The 13,663-nt window shown below is 42.3% G+C and overlaps 1 protein-coding gene across 6 annotated transcripts in view; it reads left to right on the top strand.

Moving 5' to 3' along the window:
- The window catches only part of EYA2 (EYA transcriptional coactivator and phosphatase 2), a 152,660-nt gene that overhangs the window by 78,054 nt on the left and 60,943 nt on the right, over positions 1-13,663 (top strand). For all 6 annotated transcript variants that reach the window (XM_024204433.2, XM_024204436.2, XM_024204432.2 and 3 more), the window contains one exon: positions 12,825-12,892. In XM_024204433.2, the coding sequence (XP_024060201.1) occupies positions 12,825-12,892 (68 nt within the window). The remainder of the gene's footprint in view (positions 1-12,824; positions 12,893-13,663) is intronic.

The following is a 13,663-nucleotide window of genomic DNA, read 5'->3' as shown; positions in this document are numbered from 1 at the left end:
TATCACAAACAGAAACTTCTGTTCTTTATAGATCTTTATATTCTTATTTCTTGTTAAATTTTGTCTCTCATTCCCTGGTGGAAATCAGAAAAAGCTGTTCTGACCAATATCCAAATGGAATTCAGAAGTCTCACCATCCTCCATGAATTAAGAGCTAGTTTAGACTGAGAAACAAGAAAAGGCTGAATCCTGAGATAGGAATAATAGAATTTCACTGTATAAAATTGAAGCGAAAGTAGATGTAGTAAGTCTTTATACATTACTTCTCCTATACTAATTTCAATATTAAAAAATGCCTGTATTTTTTTTCTGTGACCAAGATGAATTGTGGCTATAAATACTAGCATGTGGACTGTTCACTGATTTGCAAGCACAGATTAGGTCATCACCTGTCCAAGGGTATGTCTACACTACAGGATTAATCCGAATTTAGATAATTCGAATTTGGGAAACAGGTTGTATAAATTCGATTGTGCGCGGCCACACTAAGCACCTTAATTCGGTTTTTAACCACATTAATTCGGTGGTGTGCGGCCACACTACCCCATTAACTTAAACACAGTAATTCGGTGGTGTGCGTCCACACTAACCCTAATTCGAATTAACAAAATCGATTTAGGCTCTACTCCGTTCGTTGAGGTGGAGTACAGAAATCGATTTAAAGGGCCCTTTAATTCGAATTAACTGGCTCTGTAGTGTGGACGGGTGAAGGGTTAATTCGGATTAACGCTGCTAAATCCGAATTAATCCCGTAGTGTAGACCAGGCCCAAGTGGTTACATTTACTCTTGCAAAAAGAAAGGCTTGGCTGAGGCTAGTCTGAAAATCTGGGATTTGGTGTACTAGAGCCTAACTACTGTGTTGCTTATGGCATCTCACAGTGTAACACTCCTAGATAAGAATTTGATTTATATATTACAGGAGAATGTAGTGTTTAAAGTCTTTGTTTTCCAGGTGACTGTTAACAATAGACAATTATTAGAACAGGGATCTACACATGCAAAATAGTGTTGGCTTGACACATTGAAGTCCTGGATGTGTGAAGTCCAAGTTGGCACTTGATCCTCAGCACCTGTTCAATTTCTTACTGTCAATAGCATGGGCAAAGGTTGGGAACCCACCTTACTTCTGAGTTTCCAGGCTCTTGTCAGTTTGTGTTATGCTCACTTTTTTATTTTCAGTTTTAAGATTTGATTTTAGTTGGCAAGTGCCATTAAAGGGTTGTCTGACTTACTTCCCCTCTGATCATCAGGACCCAGACAGCCCAGGTCACTTAATTCTTCCCATCACAAAGCAGTTTCTAATGCAGAGGAGACTGTTTGGAAGCCCCTACACCTGATTACAAGGAATGTTGACTGTGCCTAGGCACCATAAACAATGAGTACTTTAGAAATGCAAATATAGTTAGAATTTCCCAGGATTTAGATTAAAAATGCAGTTAATTCATTGGACCAAAGCAATAGAATTCTGTATTGACCATCTATATTTACTCTTGCATATATGTGCAGCTTTAAAATTAAAAAGAAATTGGAAGAATTCTAAGGTATATAGCACTTCAAAGATTTGTGTGGAGATTCCTTTCTATGAGTCTATACTATTGTTTCTATTGCGATCTGAATTACAAACCAAATGATTTCATACACCCTAAAGGAAACAATACATCTTTGCTTCCAGAAGATCTTGGGTCTCAGTTCCCCATCTCTAGTAAGCAATGGAACAGTGTATAACTGATAAAAGAAGGCCAGGAAAAAGGGCATATTTTTCCAAGGGCTAATAGAAATATATTTAATGCTAAGAGGTGAATACATACTTGAATCAGCTCACATCCGAAATTCATATTTCAGCTTGAAAATACACCAAACTACAGGATTTTAAGAGGTGTTACTCAATTTCCAAAATGTATTAATTTCTGGTAGCAGAATTAAATTACATGGAGTATCTTGCACCTCTTGGGTCATTTGCCAAAAAAGAAAAAAAATTCAGAATATAGTGTCAATACCTGAATGGGGAATGGGCATCTAGTTTTGAAATTATCGATTATTCTATTTCATGTGCATTTGACATCACAGTAGAAAACTGGGTTTAGTCCACACTTGCATCATTAACCCGATCTACAAGCACGTGGTACAAAGTGATGCAACAGAAGCAGAAGACGGAGTTGTAAACCATGCAACTCTGTAGCTCTGCAATCACTATGCATGAGGACTTTTGGTATTCCAAAGATCTTACTGCAAGTTCATCTGCAATCAGAATTCCTTCACGAGGTGTTCCTGACGTTGAGTAAGTCTACAGTGAGATTTAAGATGGGGGTGATGGTGTATGCTTTTGGGGGTGGGGGGCATTGTTTTGTTGGGGGGAGTGTTTGTTTTTTGAAACAGAGTATGTTATGTATCAAAAATAACTTAGTGGGAGGGAAGAAAGAGGAGAAAGATAATGAAGATAAGGAAGCTTTTCTTGGTTACTCAACTTTATTTTAGGCTTAAATAGAATATTCTAAAAGTTACACAAGGTTAATTGAATACTTGACTTGGAACCCTAACAATGTTTTCATGAAAATATTTATCAAGTAAAGGGAATTTTAATATAGTCTAGGTAAAATTATATACAAAAAACTACATTAAGAAACATTAAGGTTGCAAGGTCAAGTAATGAGGCAGGGATCCTTTGGGGAAAAATGTGATCATGTTATTAAAGGCTATCACAGTGCATCTGGACAAAGGGGTGCAACATGTGTTTGCACAGACAAGTAATCTGCTATTTCCTAACTTTCAAATGCTACAACCTAAATAATGTTCTTTTAGGTCTTTTTTAAAAAAGAGAAAATAATGTAATTTTCTGAAGTGTTTTTTAAAGGAAAAAGATAAAAACTAACTACATTATGTACAACTGTAACAAACCTTATTCCAATCCCATGATATATTTATCATCAGCATTTGAACCCTGAAACATCAGCACTGAAGCACAGACTGCTGCCACTTGACTTATAGGACTAACTACACTAGTTGATAGAGAGAGAAGACTGTTATCCCAGAAGGAGGATGGCCCACTGGGTCTAGGTGCTGGGTCCAGGGATGGGAGAGCCAGTGCTCACTTTTTTCTCCTCCTTGCCCCCACAAATTAGGGGAACTCCTACTCCATGTGGTGCCCCCAAGGGGAAGGGGCCGTTGGGTCCAAGCTTGTGTTTGCAGGGAACCTGGCCATGTTCCAGTCCCATGTGGTGCCCCCAGAAAATAGTGGGCAACCTAAATATAGGGTTTGTTACCAGCTCCTGTATAACATTCATGTCTGTTATTCACCACATAAAGTTTAGATTGTGTCACTAGATTTTAGTGCTGGCTGAAGGTGTCTGCTAGAGAGCCCTTGAGACTGAGTTCTTCTCACCACAAGACAGGTACAGCACAGTTAGTGGCAATACAAGTTTATTTCATGTTGTCCTACTAATGTGCCACAAACTTGACCATGCAAGGGACCACTGCTAGGATGAAAGGGTTATTTAGTATTTGGTCCCTTTGCTGAGATGTCCAACGAGGTTTTTGATGGTGGAGATTGTGATGTGGAATTGTACTGAATTCAGCTAAGTTTTTGTTGCAGCATTGTCTACTACTAGCTTAAAAAGTTTCCTTGTGATGTATTTTTAAAGAAAATGTAACTTTGTTTCCCATGGTACCTGCACCAGCAACCTATAAAGCTGATTAGAGTGAACATTTTCTCAGAAATAATATAGGGGACACTTTCCCAGCACCAGACTCCAGATAGTGAATGCAGGCAATCTAGGAACTTTCAAACCCTTAAAATGAATTGAGTCATGTGGAGCAGGTCACCTATAAAAAGAAAAAGGAAGATAAAAGCCAAACCCTTACAGCAGTCTTATTCATCATGCTTTACAGACATGGGTGAATAATGAATTACGGGTCACAGACCCAAAGCAGCATAAGGAGAAGACTTTGGTCGAGAAACGTTGTACAGTGAAATATGTCCTAAATAGTCACCCAAGTGACCAGCAAAAATCAGTCAGCCTAATAGAGATGGTTTCTAAACCAAAGGTTGAACAAAATCGTAGTGGAAACCCCATGGGGATATTTTAAATTGGTGGTGTAAAACAGGGTATTCTACAGGAGGTATTTGTTAGTGCAAGATTCATTGTGTTTCTAAAAGAGCAGTATGCTTTAGCAGAAGCTACTGCAGTAAAATGCCACAGTGCTGTTGTGCAGAACCACTCTTTCCACATAGATTTTTACAATGTGCTCTTCTCAGTAGTATCCAAGTCCTTCCAGATAGAAATACAGAGCAGGCTGTTTGGTGGAAGGGGTCATTATGCTTAATGGCAAACAGTTGAGCAGTATGACACAGCGTACATATGGGCTGAGTTTATCTTCTCCTTTAGCAGGTCAGATACTCACTTGAAATAACTTCACAGCTGACAGCAGTGTAACATTTTATGAGATTCCTTGCCCAATAAATGCAGGCAGATGTCGTAGGATTTAGAATCTTACAAGGCACTGGAGTATTGTTGGTGGGAGGTAATTCTGACGGGTGCTTAACCTCTATCTAAAAAAGTATCAGCTTGGAAAAGGCAATATTTACTGCAGGAAACATTAGCTTGTCAGAGAGGTAAAATGCTGCAAAGAACCTTCTGAATGACCACCGAAGTCACCAGCCAGATGTTGGCCATAGAATGGAGTAATGCAAACACTATTGGGAGTTATACTGGTACTTTTCCTTGCCTTACTGACTGCCAGCACTGTTCCCTGTAGGAGCATTAGCTTTTTAATGTAAGTCTGAACAACATGTTGTGTATAAAACAGCACATGCCATGTTGTACAGGGTTGTAAAACCCAGTGTGTCACTATTGCATGGGACATTTAATTTATTAGTATTAGGAGATTATAAAAAAAAATCCTTTCAGAGATCTTTCATTGGAACTAATCGTCTGTGAACGGGAAGAATCAGTGGATCATCATTTTGTTGTATCTTTTCAACCACTTCTGCAAGTTGTCACCATCATAACATCAGCCACCACTCAAGGTGGCCACAGGTAGTCTAGATATTGTGCACCCTTTGTGTGTTCCTGGACTCCTCACTGTTACTGTATACCAAAATAGTTAAGTCTGTGAAAAATGCCCTGTTCCACATTTCCATCTCTTCAGACTTGGCCATCTACATTTTTGTGACGCTTGATTGTTTCGGTGCCTTCAGTTCTGGAATGAAAAGATGACCTAGAAAAAGCTCCTGTTAGTTCCGAGTGTAGCAGCTCACGTACTCACCAACAGAGCCCACTGAGAGAACATCTCTGTGGTGCTCTCCTCCCTACGCTGGTCCCCACGGACTGTCAAGTTCAAGGGTATAGCCCTAATCTTCAGAACCCTCTGTGGGACTGCTCCACATTACCCAACAGGTCACCTCATTTGCCTCAACCGTAGCATCCCATGACAGCTACATTCCTCTGAAACAATGGAACTCTCAGCAGCATGAGCGAGTCTTGTAAGTGCAGAGACAGAGTTTTCTTGATAGTGCCTGGGTGGAACTTACTCCTGAAAACATTAAGAACAGCCGTCAATCTTATTGCCAAACTTGCTTCATCATCCTTACTTTCCTGAGTGGAAAAGAGATGGAAAAAAACTACCATTAAGGAGGTGGGATGGGGAGAGAAACTGAGAACTTTGTAACATCTAACACGTAGAATTTGTTAGGCATTCCAACACTACCATGAGTGCAGTATAGAGAGATTGCATAAAAGATGGGGCAGTTTACTGTGGTCTTTGGATTTCGAGAAGCTATTGGAGGTAAGGAGGTGAGGAGTTAGGTACAGGAGAGAAGAATGGAGACATTTTATAAGTGGAGAAATCATAGGAAAATGAACAGTATTGCTGGTGGTTTTATTGAAATAGAAATTAGAGTAATGTAGTGGTAAATCAGGTCCAAGGACTGCATTTCTCTCCACAGGGATGCAGTGCAGGGCAGCTGGTTACCGGCAGACTTTCCAAAAAGGACCAAAGCAGCAGAAGAGGTGTATAGGCAGGGCCCACTGATAGCCTGTCTGAAACCTTGTTGGGGCTCTCTTGAGGGGCAAAGGCCACAATTAACTTCTCAAAGCCTGTGGCTGAATCCATTAATGGCTGAAAGGGAGAGCTAAAGGACTACTACTGGAGGGCCTTACTTTTTTTTTTTTTTTTTTTTTTTGCAAGTTCATGGCTGCCAAGTTTTGTGCAGATTCATATGGGACATTTTGTGCCTATTTATTTGCAAGCATTACAAATTACTCATTAAAATTTACATGTTTGTAAATGACCATAAACTTCAGCTTATGGTCATTGTGCTGTGCCCCAGATGATGGTGGGGGAAGGACAAAACCTGGCAGCTGTGGCAGGTGCTGAAGGATGTCTGGGGAATAGGTGGGCATTGGTGAGAGCTTTCAGAGGACAGGGGAGTACCAGAGCAGCTGGGCTTGTGGTAATGTCCATGAGGGCAGGGGGATAGCTCTAGGGTAGTTAGGTTTGCGGGGTAACTGGAGGGGGAAACCCGATTTGTGAGTGTCGGCAGGGCAGAGGGAGAAGAGACAAGCTCAGTGGCTGGAAGTAGAGATTGTGGGAGGGAGAAGCTGTGTATAGTTAAGTTTGGGGGGGTTGTTCAGGGTATCGGGAAGCTGGGAAGAGGTAGGTGGGGTTTGTGGGGATGTCTAGGGAGGCAGCTGGATGGCTGGGTGAGAATCTGGGGACAGCTGGGACTGTGGGAGTGCCTGGGAAGAGGGGGATAGCTGGGTGGGGTGGCTGGGGGCTGGGTGGAATCTGGGACCTGCTGAAGGGGTCAAATTGGTGGCTGTGGGAGGGAGCCTGGGGCCAGTACTGGGTCCCCCTCGCCACCTGTCCCTGCCTCCACTTGCTGTTGCTGCCACTTGGCTGCCCTCCCAGCTGCTTTTCCCCCACTTATTTCTTATGAGGGGCGCAGCAAGACAGAAGCTACTTGTGTGCCTGCTCAGCAGGTGCCACAGCAGCCCCAACTGTAGACCTTTTCTGCAATCCAGCTGCACGCGAGACATTCAGTCTGTGGGAATGCGTGGGGAGTTCTGCATGCGTGAGTGCCGCAGGAGGTACGGGACGCCTGGCAGGCCTGCAAGTTGCCCTGTTAGCTTGGGGCTTGAATGCTCAGCATGACAACTTTTTCCCAGCAGTTACTTGCAGCCTCGATCCGGCTCAGGCACAAATGAAATTGTATCTGAACATGGCACACATTTTAAAAATCTGTTTTAATTTAAAAAAAAAAAAAGCGTAGAGGAATAGCAAAGGGAATCCATTTACCCTGAGGGACAGACTATGACATTAATAAACTCACTAAACTTTCACTTTGAATGTTGCCCTTGTGCACTCCAATGTATCCCTCTTCTCCCCATCACAAGAAAGTCTATGGCACTGGATCTACGGAGAGGTTTTTTTTTACAGAGCATGCACAGCTGTTGTATGGTGTCTGCATTTGTGTTTGCTTGTGGTAGATGTACTCTGTGGGAACATTTACTGTACAGTATGTCTGAAGAACTGTTCTCTTCTAGAATCCAGATTGTTTTATTACCAGCTAAATGTTCTTTAAGCAACCTGTGAATGAGGGCATTGTGACATTTAGCAACTGATTTGATTGAACACAGATGTGAACTACACTCCATATGGAGAAGATGCCAAGGGAAAGATCCTGGTCTGTGTTTCTGATTTAAAAGTGGGGAGTTTGAATGCAAGCTGGGTGACACGGACCCAGCAAGGTAGATAAATGTTGCTCACTCACTCATCCATGATACAGTAAATGTATCCATTAGGCGAGAGAGAAACTCTGAAAGGGAAAAGTACTGAATAAATGTGTACTTAATTATTTGTGTTTCAGTGTTATAGAATGGTAGTATTATTATTAGGAATGGCTGAGGATTTCAGTGTACAACATGACTTGCTGTATTATTCCCTTCCTCCACCACACATCCTAGACCTTAGTAAATCAGGTTCTGGAGGACTAAGGAGTCATAGGAAAGCTTTGATGTTTTAATACAACTTCTGGAAGTGCCTCCTCTTGGTATTTCCTATAGATGGGCTGGAGCTATAGAGTTTGGCTCAAGTTTCATAGTGTCACAATTTAGGGGAGTTTGGCTCCAGATTTTTGATTTCGGTCCATCTTGGTTACTTTCAAGTACACTATTAAAGATCAGCATTAGCTTAAGGTTGGGATATCGTGCCATCCATTAGGAGCATCTGAAAGCAATAGCCCTACACAACAGGGCAGCATCAGTTCAGAGATGAGAGAGCCCAGGCATTCCAAATATGGGACACATCCCAAGGACTCTAGGGACCTCCCCTTTCTCCGCCCCCCGGCCCCCCGCCCCCCACACAGCACCTAAACTTTTCAGAAGCTGCTCAAGCCCATCGCTGGTTGTCGAAGCACATCCTACAACCTGGGAAAGAGTTTGACATAAATGGACAGGTGGCAGGAAACAATAGGAAGGGAAGGGAGGTGCTTGATAATGGCTTGATGAAGGGGTGTAATTTGACAGTGTCACTATTGGAACTCGTTGAGAATTTTTTTACTTTTTTTTGTGTGGAAAATGAAGTTTCCACAAAATCAAAACTGTTTGTGGCAAATTTTTGATTTTACTGAACTTTTTCAGTTTTCAGTCAGGAAAAACTGAAACAAAATATTTGGGGTTGGGTCACCATTAGTCTGTGTTCTCCTGAACTGCTGCAGTGCCTCGTGCCCACTGCCCTTCGTCTCCTCACTGGGCTGGGCTCTCTAGCCAGACCACATCTTCCATGATGCAGCACAACAGTTTAACCAGAAAGAAAACCATCCAAAAAAAAATTATGGGACATGTAGTCTGGCCAGGGAACCCAGCCCATAGAGGAGAATGGGAGCAGGAGCCACTTGAACTACAACTCCCATGAGGCACTGTGGCGGCTCAGAAAAACACAGAGTAATGTTGAACCAAGCTGAAATGCAATGTGTCTACACTTTTTTATCCAAATCTTTGCGAACTTTCCATTCCATAAACATTTTTGATATTTCAAGTCTTTATTGTGAATCAGCGGAATGGAAATTTTTATTATTATTTTTTGTTAGCACTAGTCACAAGAGCGTTGCCAGGTGTATCTACTGATGGAACCAGCTCTTTCTGCAGCCACAGTTGCAGGGTGTCAGGAGAAGGCCTTGCTCAGTGGGCATTTGCAGAGCACCCATTGGGTGCTTTACCCATACAGTGTGATACACATGATAGGAGAGGGAGCAGGATGGTTAACTTTGGTCTAATTAAGACAACGATGCTCAAGAGTGTAGGAATGGAATACAGAGCTAATTCGCTGGTTCATATCCAGCCCACTGAGTGAAAGACATCACCCAGTGAAAATCTGTTTGCTGGCTTATGTGCAATGAGATGATATGTCTTGGTCCAGTTCCCAGTAGACAGGTGTCAATTCTGCCTCTCTCACAATTGGCAGGAACTGCCCTTGTTGGCAGTCTCAGCAAAGAGGCTGAGTATTTAATGGTCAATGGAGACTGAACTCCTTTCTCCAAGAGGTGGATGCTTCTAGTCACGGTTGGGACACATTGACAGAATACAGTGTATGTATATGGGAAGCGTCCATTGCCTCTACCCTGCATTCATTTCTCCAGATTTGTCAATCTAGCAACTTTCTGCCTTCCCTAAATTCACTGAAGGATAAAATTACAGCATTAGAAAGTATTTTTTTCTTTCAAGTTTTCCCTTTTAAAATCCCATGGGAAAAGGAGCAGCATTGTACACATTTGGGAAGAGAGCTTGCTAAGTTACTTTTGTGTGCAGAATAGTTTTGTGGTTTTGTGCATAGATTTCCTCAAAGAGACATTAACTCGCCAACACTTTTCTTTTTGCACTATACTGTTTTTGGAGTAGTTTAATCCATAGTGTAGAATCTGGTCTTGAATTTGATAGGAGGCTATGAAGCTCAACCCTCCCACACACTACTCCTGCAACCCCCCCTCCACATACACACACAAACACACACTTTGGTTACACAGCAGGTGCAAAGTTCAATGCAAGTTCATTCCCATATTACATTTTGACTTTTATATAATTACCTCTAATCGTTTGGAAAACAGGAAGTACAGTATCATCTGCAAGTAGCACAGCAATAAACATGTTCTCATCACAATTTACACATAGAGCATGAGTCCCTCGAGCTAACTCATCCCCCTCCTGACAGCTTTAATAAAGGATGATGGATTGTTTTAAACTGACAGTTGAGGAAGATCAAAAATTCCCTCTTGTATTGTTTTGAGCTCTGTGTACAAGAGCTGTTTTGTGTTCTGTGAAAGTTGTATTTGCCTGTAAGCATTGGGGCTCTATTACTCTCCTTCATACTCTGTTCAGAGATGCTTAGTTACTCCGGGAATCTATTCATCCTGTTTTTAGTATTGACACTTTTAAAAAAATGTGCAAAGAAGAAATGACAAAACTGAGTGTGGAATGAATGTCTAGCTGAGGGTGCTGTAGTATAGAAATGCTCTTCCAGGCTGCTACAGAAGGGCTGGCTTGACCATTTTGGGAGGGTGGGATGGGGCAGTGAGTTGCCATGTCCTCTAGAACCACTAGTAGCAGGTGAAATCTGCTCATGTGACGCTTCCTCTTCTAATGCCACCAGGGCATGACTCTCTGCTTCAGATCCTCAGCAGTGGACTTCAGTGAATATTGAAGCATTTAGACAAACTGAGGATCTGGACCTCTGAGTGTATCCAGGGACCCATGCAATTACCAGCACTGCTTGTTTGAAAACCAGGCCTGGCCTATTAATCTGTTAGATTTTGATTTACCCACTGACATTCTTTCTGCATAGGGATAGACCTGTTTGACCAGAAAACAAAAAAAGCTGTTAATATCTGCAGGTTCTTTTTGATGTGTTTCTCTGGCATCTGAATCGTGTGTGTGTGTGTGTGTGTGTGTGTGTGTGTGTGTGTGTGTGTGTGTGTGTGTGTGTGTGTGTGGGTGTGTGTGTGTGTGTGTGTGTGTGTGTGTGTGTGTGTGTGTGTGTGTGTGTGTGTGTGTGTGTGTGATATAATGTGGGATGGTCCCCAGATGAAGAAATGGCAGAGTCTGGCATTCTACAGGGGGCTGCACTGGAAGAAAACTTTAGCTCTTGATCAGCCCATCCTCCCTCCCCTCCCCTCGTCCTCCCACTTTTTTTTTTGTAAGGCTTTTAAAGGCTACATGTGGCGACAAATTAGTTCTGGATGCAGATCCTCCTCCTTGTTTCTTTTTGGCATGAGATTTATTTCTCACTGCATGTGCTTTTGTGACTGCACTTGGCGGGCTGCAGTTTGTTCAGCTGTCCATTCCTCAGCTAATCTAGGGTCTTAAAATAAAAACAAACAAGCCAATCTTTGGAGAAGGCACACCACGTGAAGACATTGAGAGGCATTTGTTTACAACTTCTGGTTAGAGCAGCACTGGTCATAAAGATCCTAACAGTTAGAGAGAGAGAGCAATTCACATGGCACTAGCCAGAGTAAGAAAAATGACGCTCTTATGTGTATCTGCAATTAGGGTCCTCAGGTTCTAGCCTAATAAAACAAAAGGGTGATTAAATGATGTCCAGCCAAGGACCAGTGACAAGCTGCCAGGGGCACAAAATAACATCTAGCGTGCAGATCACAGCTGCCTTCATTACTAATATGAAGTTGAGGCTGCCACAGAGCTAATGGGTCACAAAAGGTAATGCTTTCTGGAGGCTGGCGGTTTCCATCAAGATGGAGCACTATATGTTCTTTAGATTGTCTCTCTGTGTTAGATAGGAGGGTAGCTTACAAGCAGAATTGGGACCAGCTCTGGGAGCTAGCATTGCTTCACAAATTAGGGGACAAACCACATGGTTCTGAGCTATTGTCGCACCACACACACTGAAGGAAGAAGAGCTTTCAGGATGTGGTTCTCCAATCATTTGAAGAGGGAGCTCCTGAAGCTGAAACTTTGTAGACTGCAGTTAAAATAACTGTCTAGACATTTCCAGGGGGCAGAATCTAGGGGATGGGAAGCTTCAGGATATTCTGTTTCTGCACCATGACCAATTCCCCCTCCCGTCCTCGTTCTGAATTCTCAATCCTCCCCTTCCCCCCCCCCCCATCGCTGCACACAGATGCAGTAGCTCTTCCCCCCAGCAGCAGATGCAAATATCACCCAGAGGAAACTATGCAAGAGTGATATGAGGCATCCATCCCTCTTCTTAGTAACACAAGGTCTAAGCAGGGCCAATGCTTCCAGTCACTGCTTGCCCAGGAACCTTGACAATGAAATTCTAACCCTGAAAAGAGGCATATAGGTCCAAATTTTCAAACTTCATGTATACTTGGTTTACCAAGACATATATTTGCAGGGCATATGGCTTGCACCTGAAGTCTTTGTTTGCACAAACAACTGATGGGATGTACAATTACAGGTATTTATGTGGATGAAAAGATGTAAACTCTAGAGGCACAGTTTAGGAAGACGTTTGGAAAGTTCTTTGCTGATGTATCTTGAAAAATACAAATCATGTTTCACAAGGACCCATGTTGCAAGCTTGTTTTCAACCAAGTTTTCCAGCTTCAGCGTGTGGCTACTTCCTGGCTCCATTACATATTTTTAAAATGGATTTTGCGGTTACCTTTGAATTCAGCAGTGGCCCAAACCTTGGCATTAGAAGCAATTCCCTAGCTTTCTTGACTTGCCACACACTGTTTTGTAGGATAAATGTATTATTCCTACCATTGTGTGACTGTCAATGTAAGCATATTCTGTTACATTGATTTTAGGAAATCTGTTACATGTAAATGTGATATTATTTTTCACAGGAACATCAGGGATTTACCAAGGAGCCAACGGCCTGACCAATTCTGCAGGATTCAGCGCTGTGCATCAGGTACAGCCTCAGAAGTTATTTGCAATGTCTCTTATTTTAAAGACTTAGAGATCTTCCAGGTCAGAGAGACTGCCACAATTTTCACATGTATTTAAGGAGGTTAATAGTCTATGTAGTCACAGACACCACCTATATCCATGGATACCTGACCTGGTGATTGACCTAACATCTGGCCTTTTTTGTTTTAAATAAATGGATACATATATGCACAGCAATGGCTCAGTGGGGATCTTTGCAACGGAGCCCTGCCAAAACTGTATCTCTCACCGCTGGCGTTCTCTGACCTGGGCAGTAATTGGGTTGACTGTTGAAAGCATTTCAGAATTCTTATGGGGAGCCCATGGTATCATATGATAGCTTTCTTAAAAGCAGTGTCTTTCCATCATCTATAGAGAGCTCCCCCTTTGCACCCTTTCCTCTGGTCTCTTGGCTTTAGGTAGTAAATATGAATAAACAATCTGAAAGTGTCATACACAGACCCTGGTGAATCGTGAGCTATCTGAGCCATCTGTACTCTTCCTTATTTGAGTGTACACCTGTCTGTGAGCTTCACACTTTGCATTTATTGGCACCTTTTTATATATATATATATAGTGTGTGTGTGTGTGTGTATTATATAAGGCACACACACAATAAGAAAATTCAGGCTGCTTAATAGCCAGTTGCTCAGTTTGGCTGGACCAAACATGAAGACATTGTCCTTAGCAAGTCACCTTGCAGACCAAGGAACAGTAAATTCCAATTTCCTCCCTGCAAGGAGTTGATTGTGGC

Source organism: Terrapene carolina, unplaced genomic scaffold (assembly GCF_002925995.2).
Source record: "Terrapene carolina triunguis isolate 2854851 unplaced genomic scaffold, T_m_triunguis-2.0 Scaffold130, whole genome shotgun sequence".
NCBI classification, from domain to species: Eukaryota; Metazoa; Chordata; order Testudines; family Emydidae; genus Terrapene; species Terrapene triunguis.
This window is presented reverse-complemented; position numbering and strand designations above follow the sequence as displayed.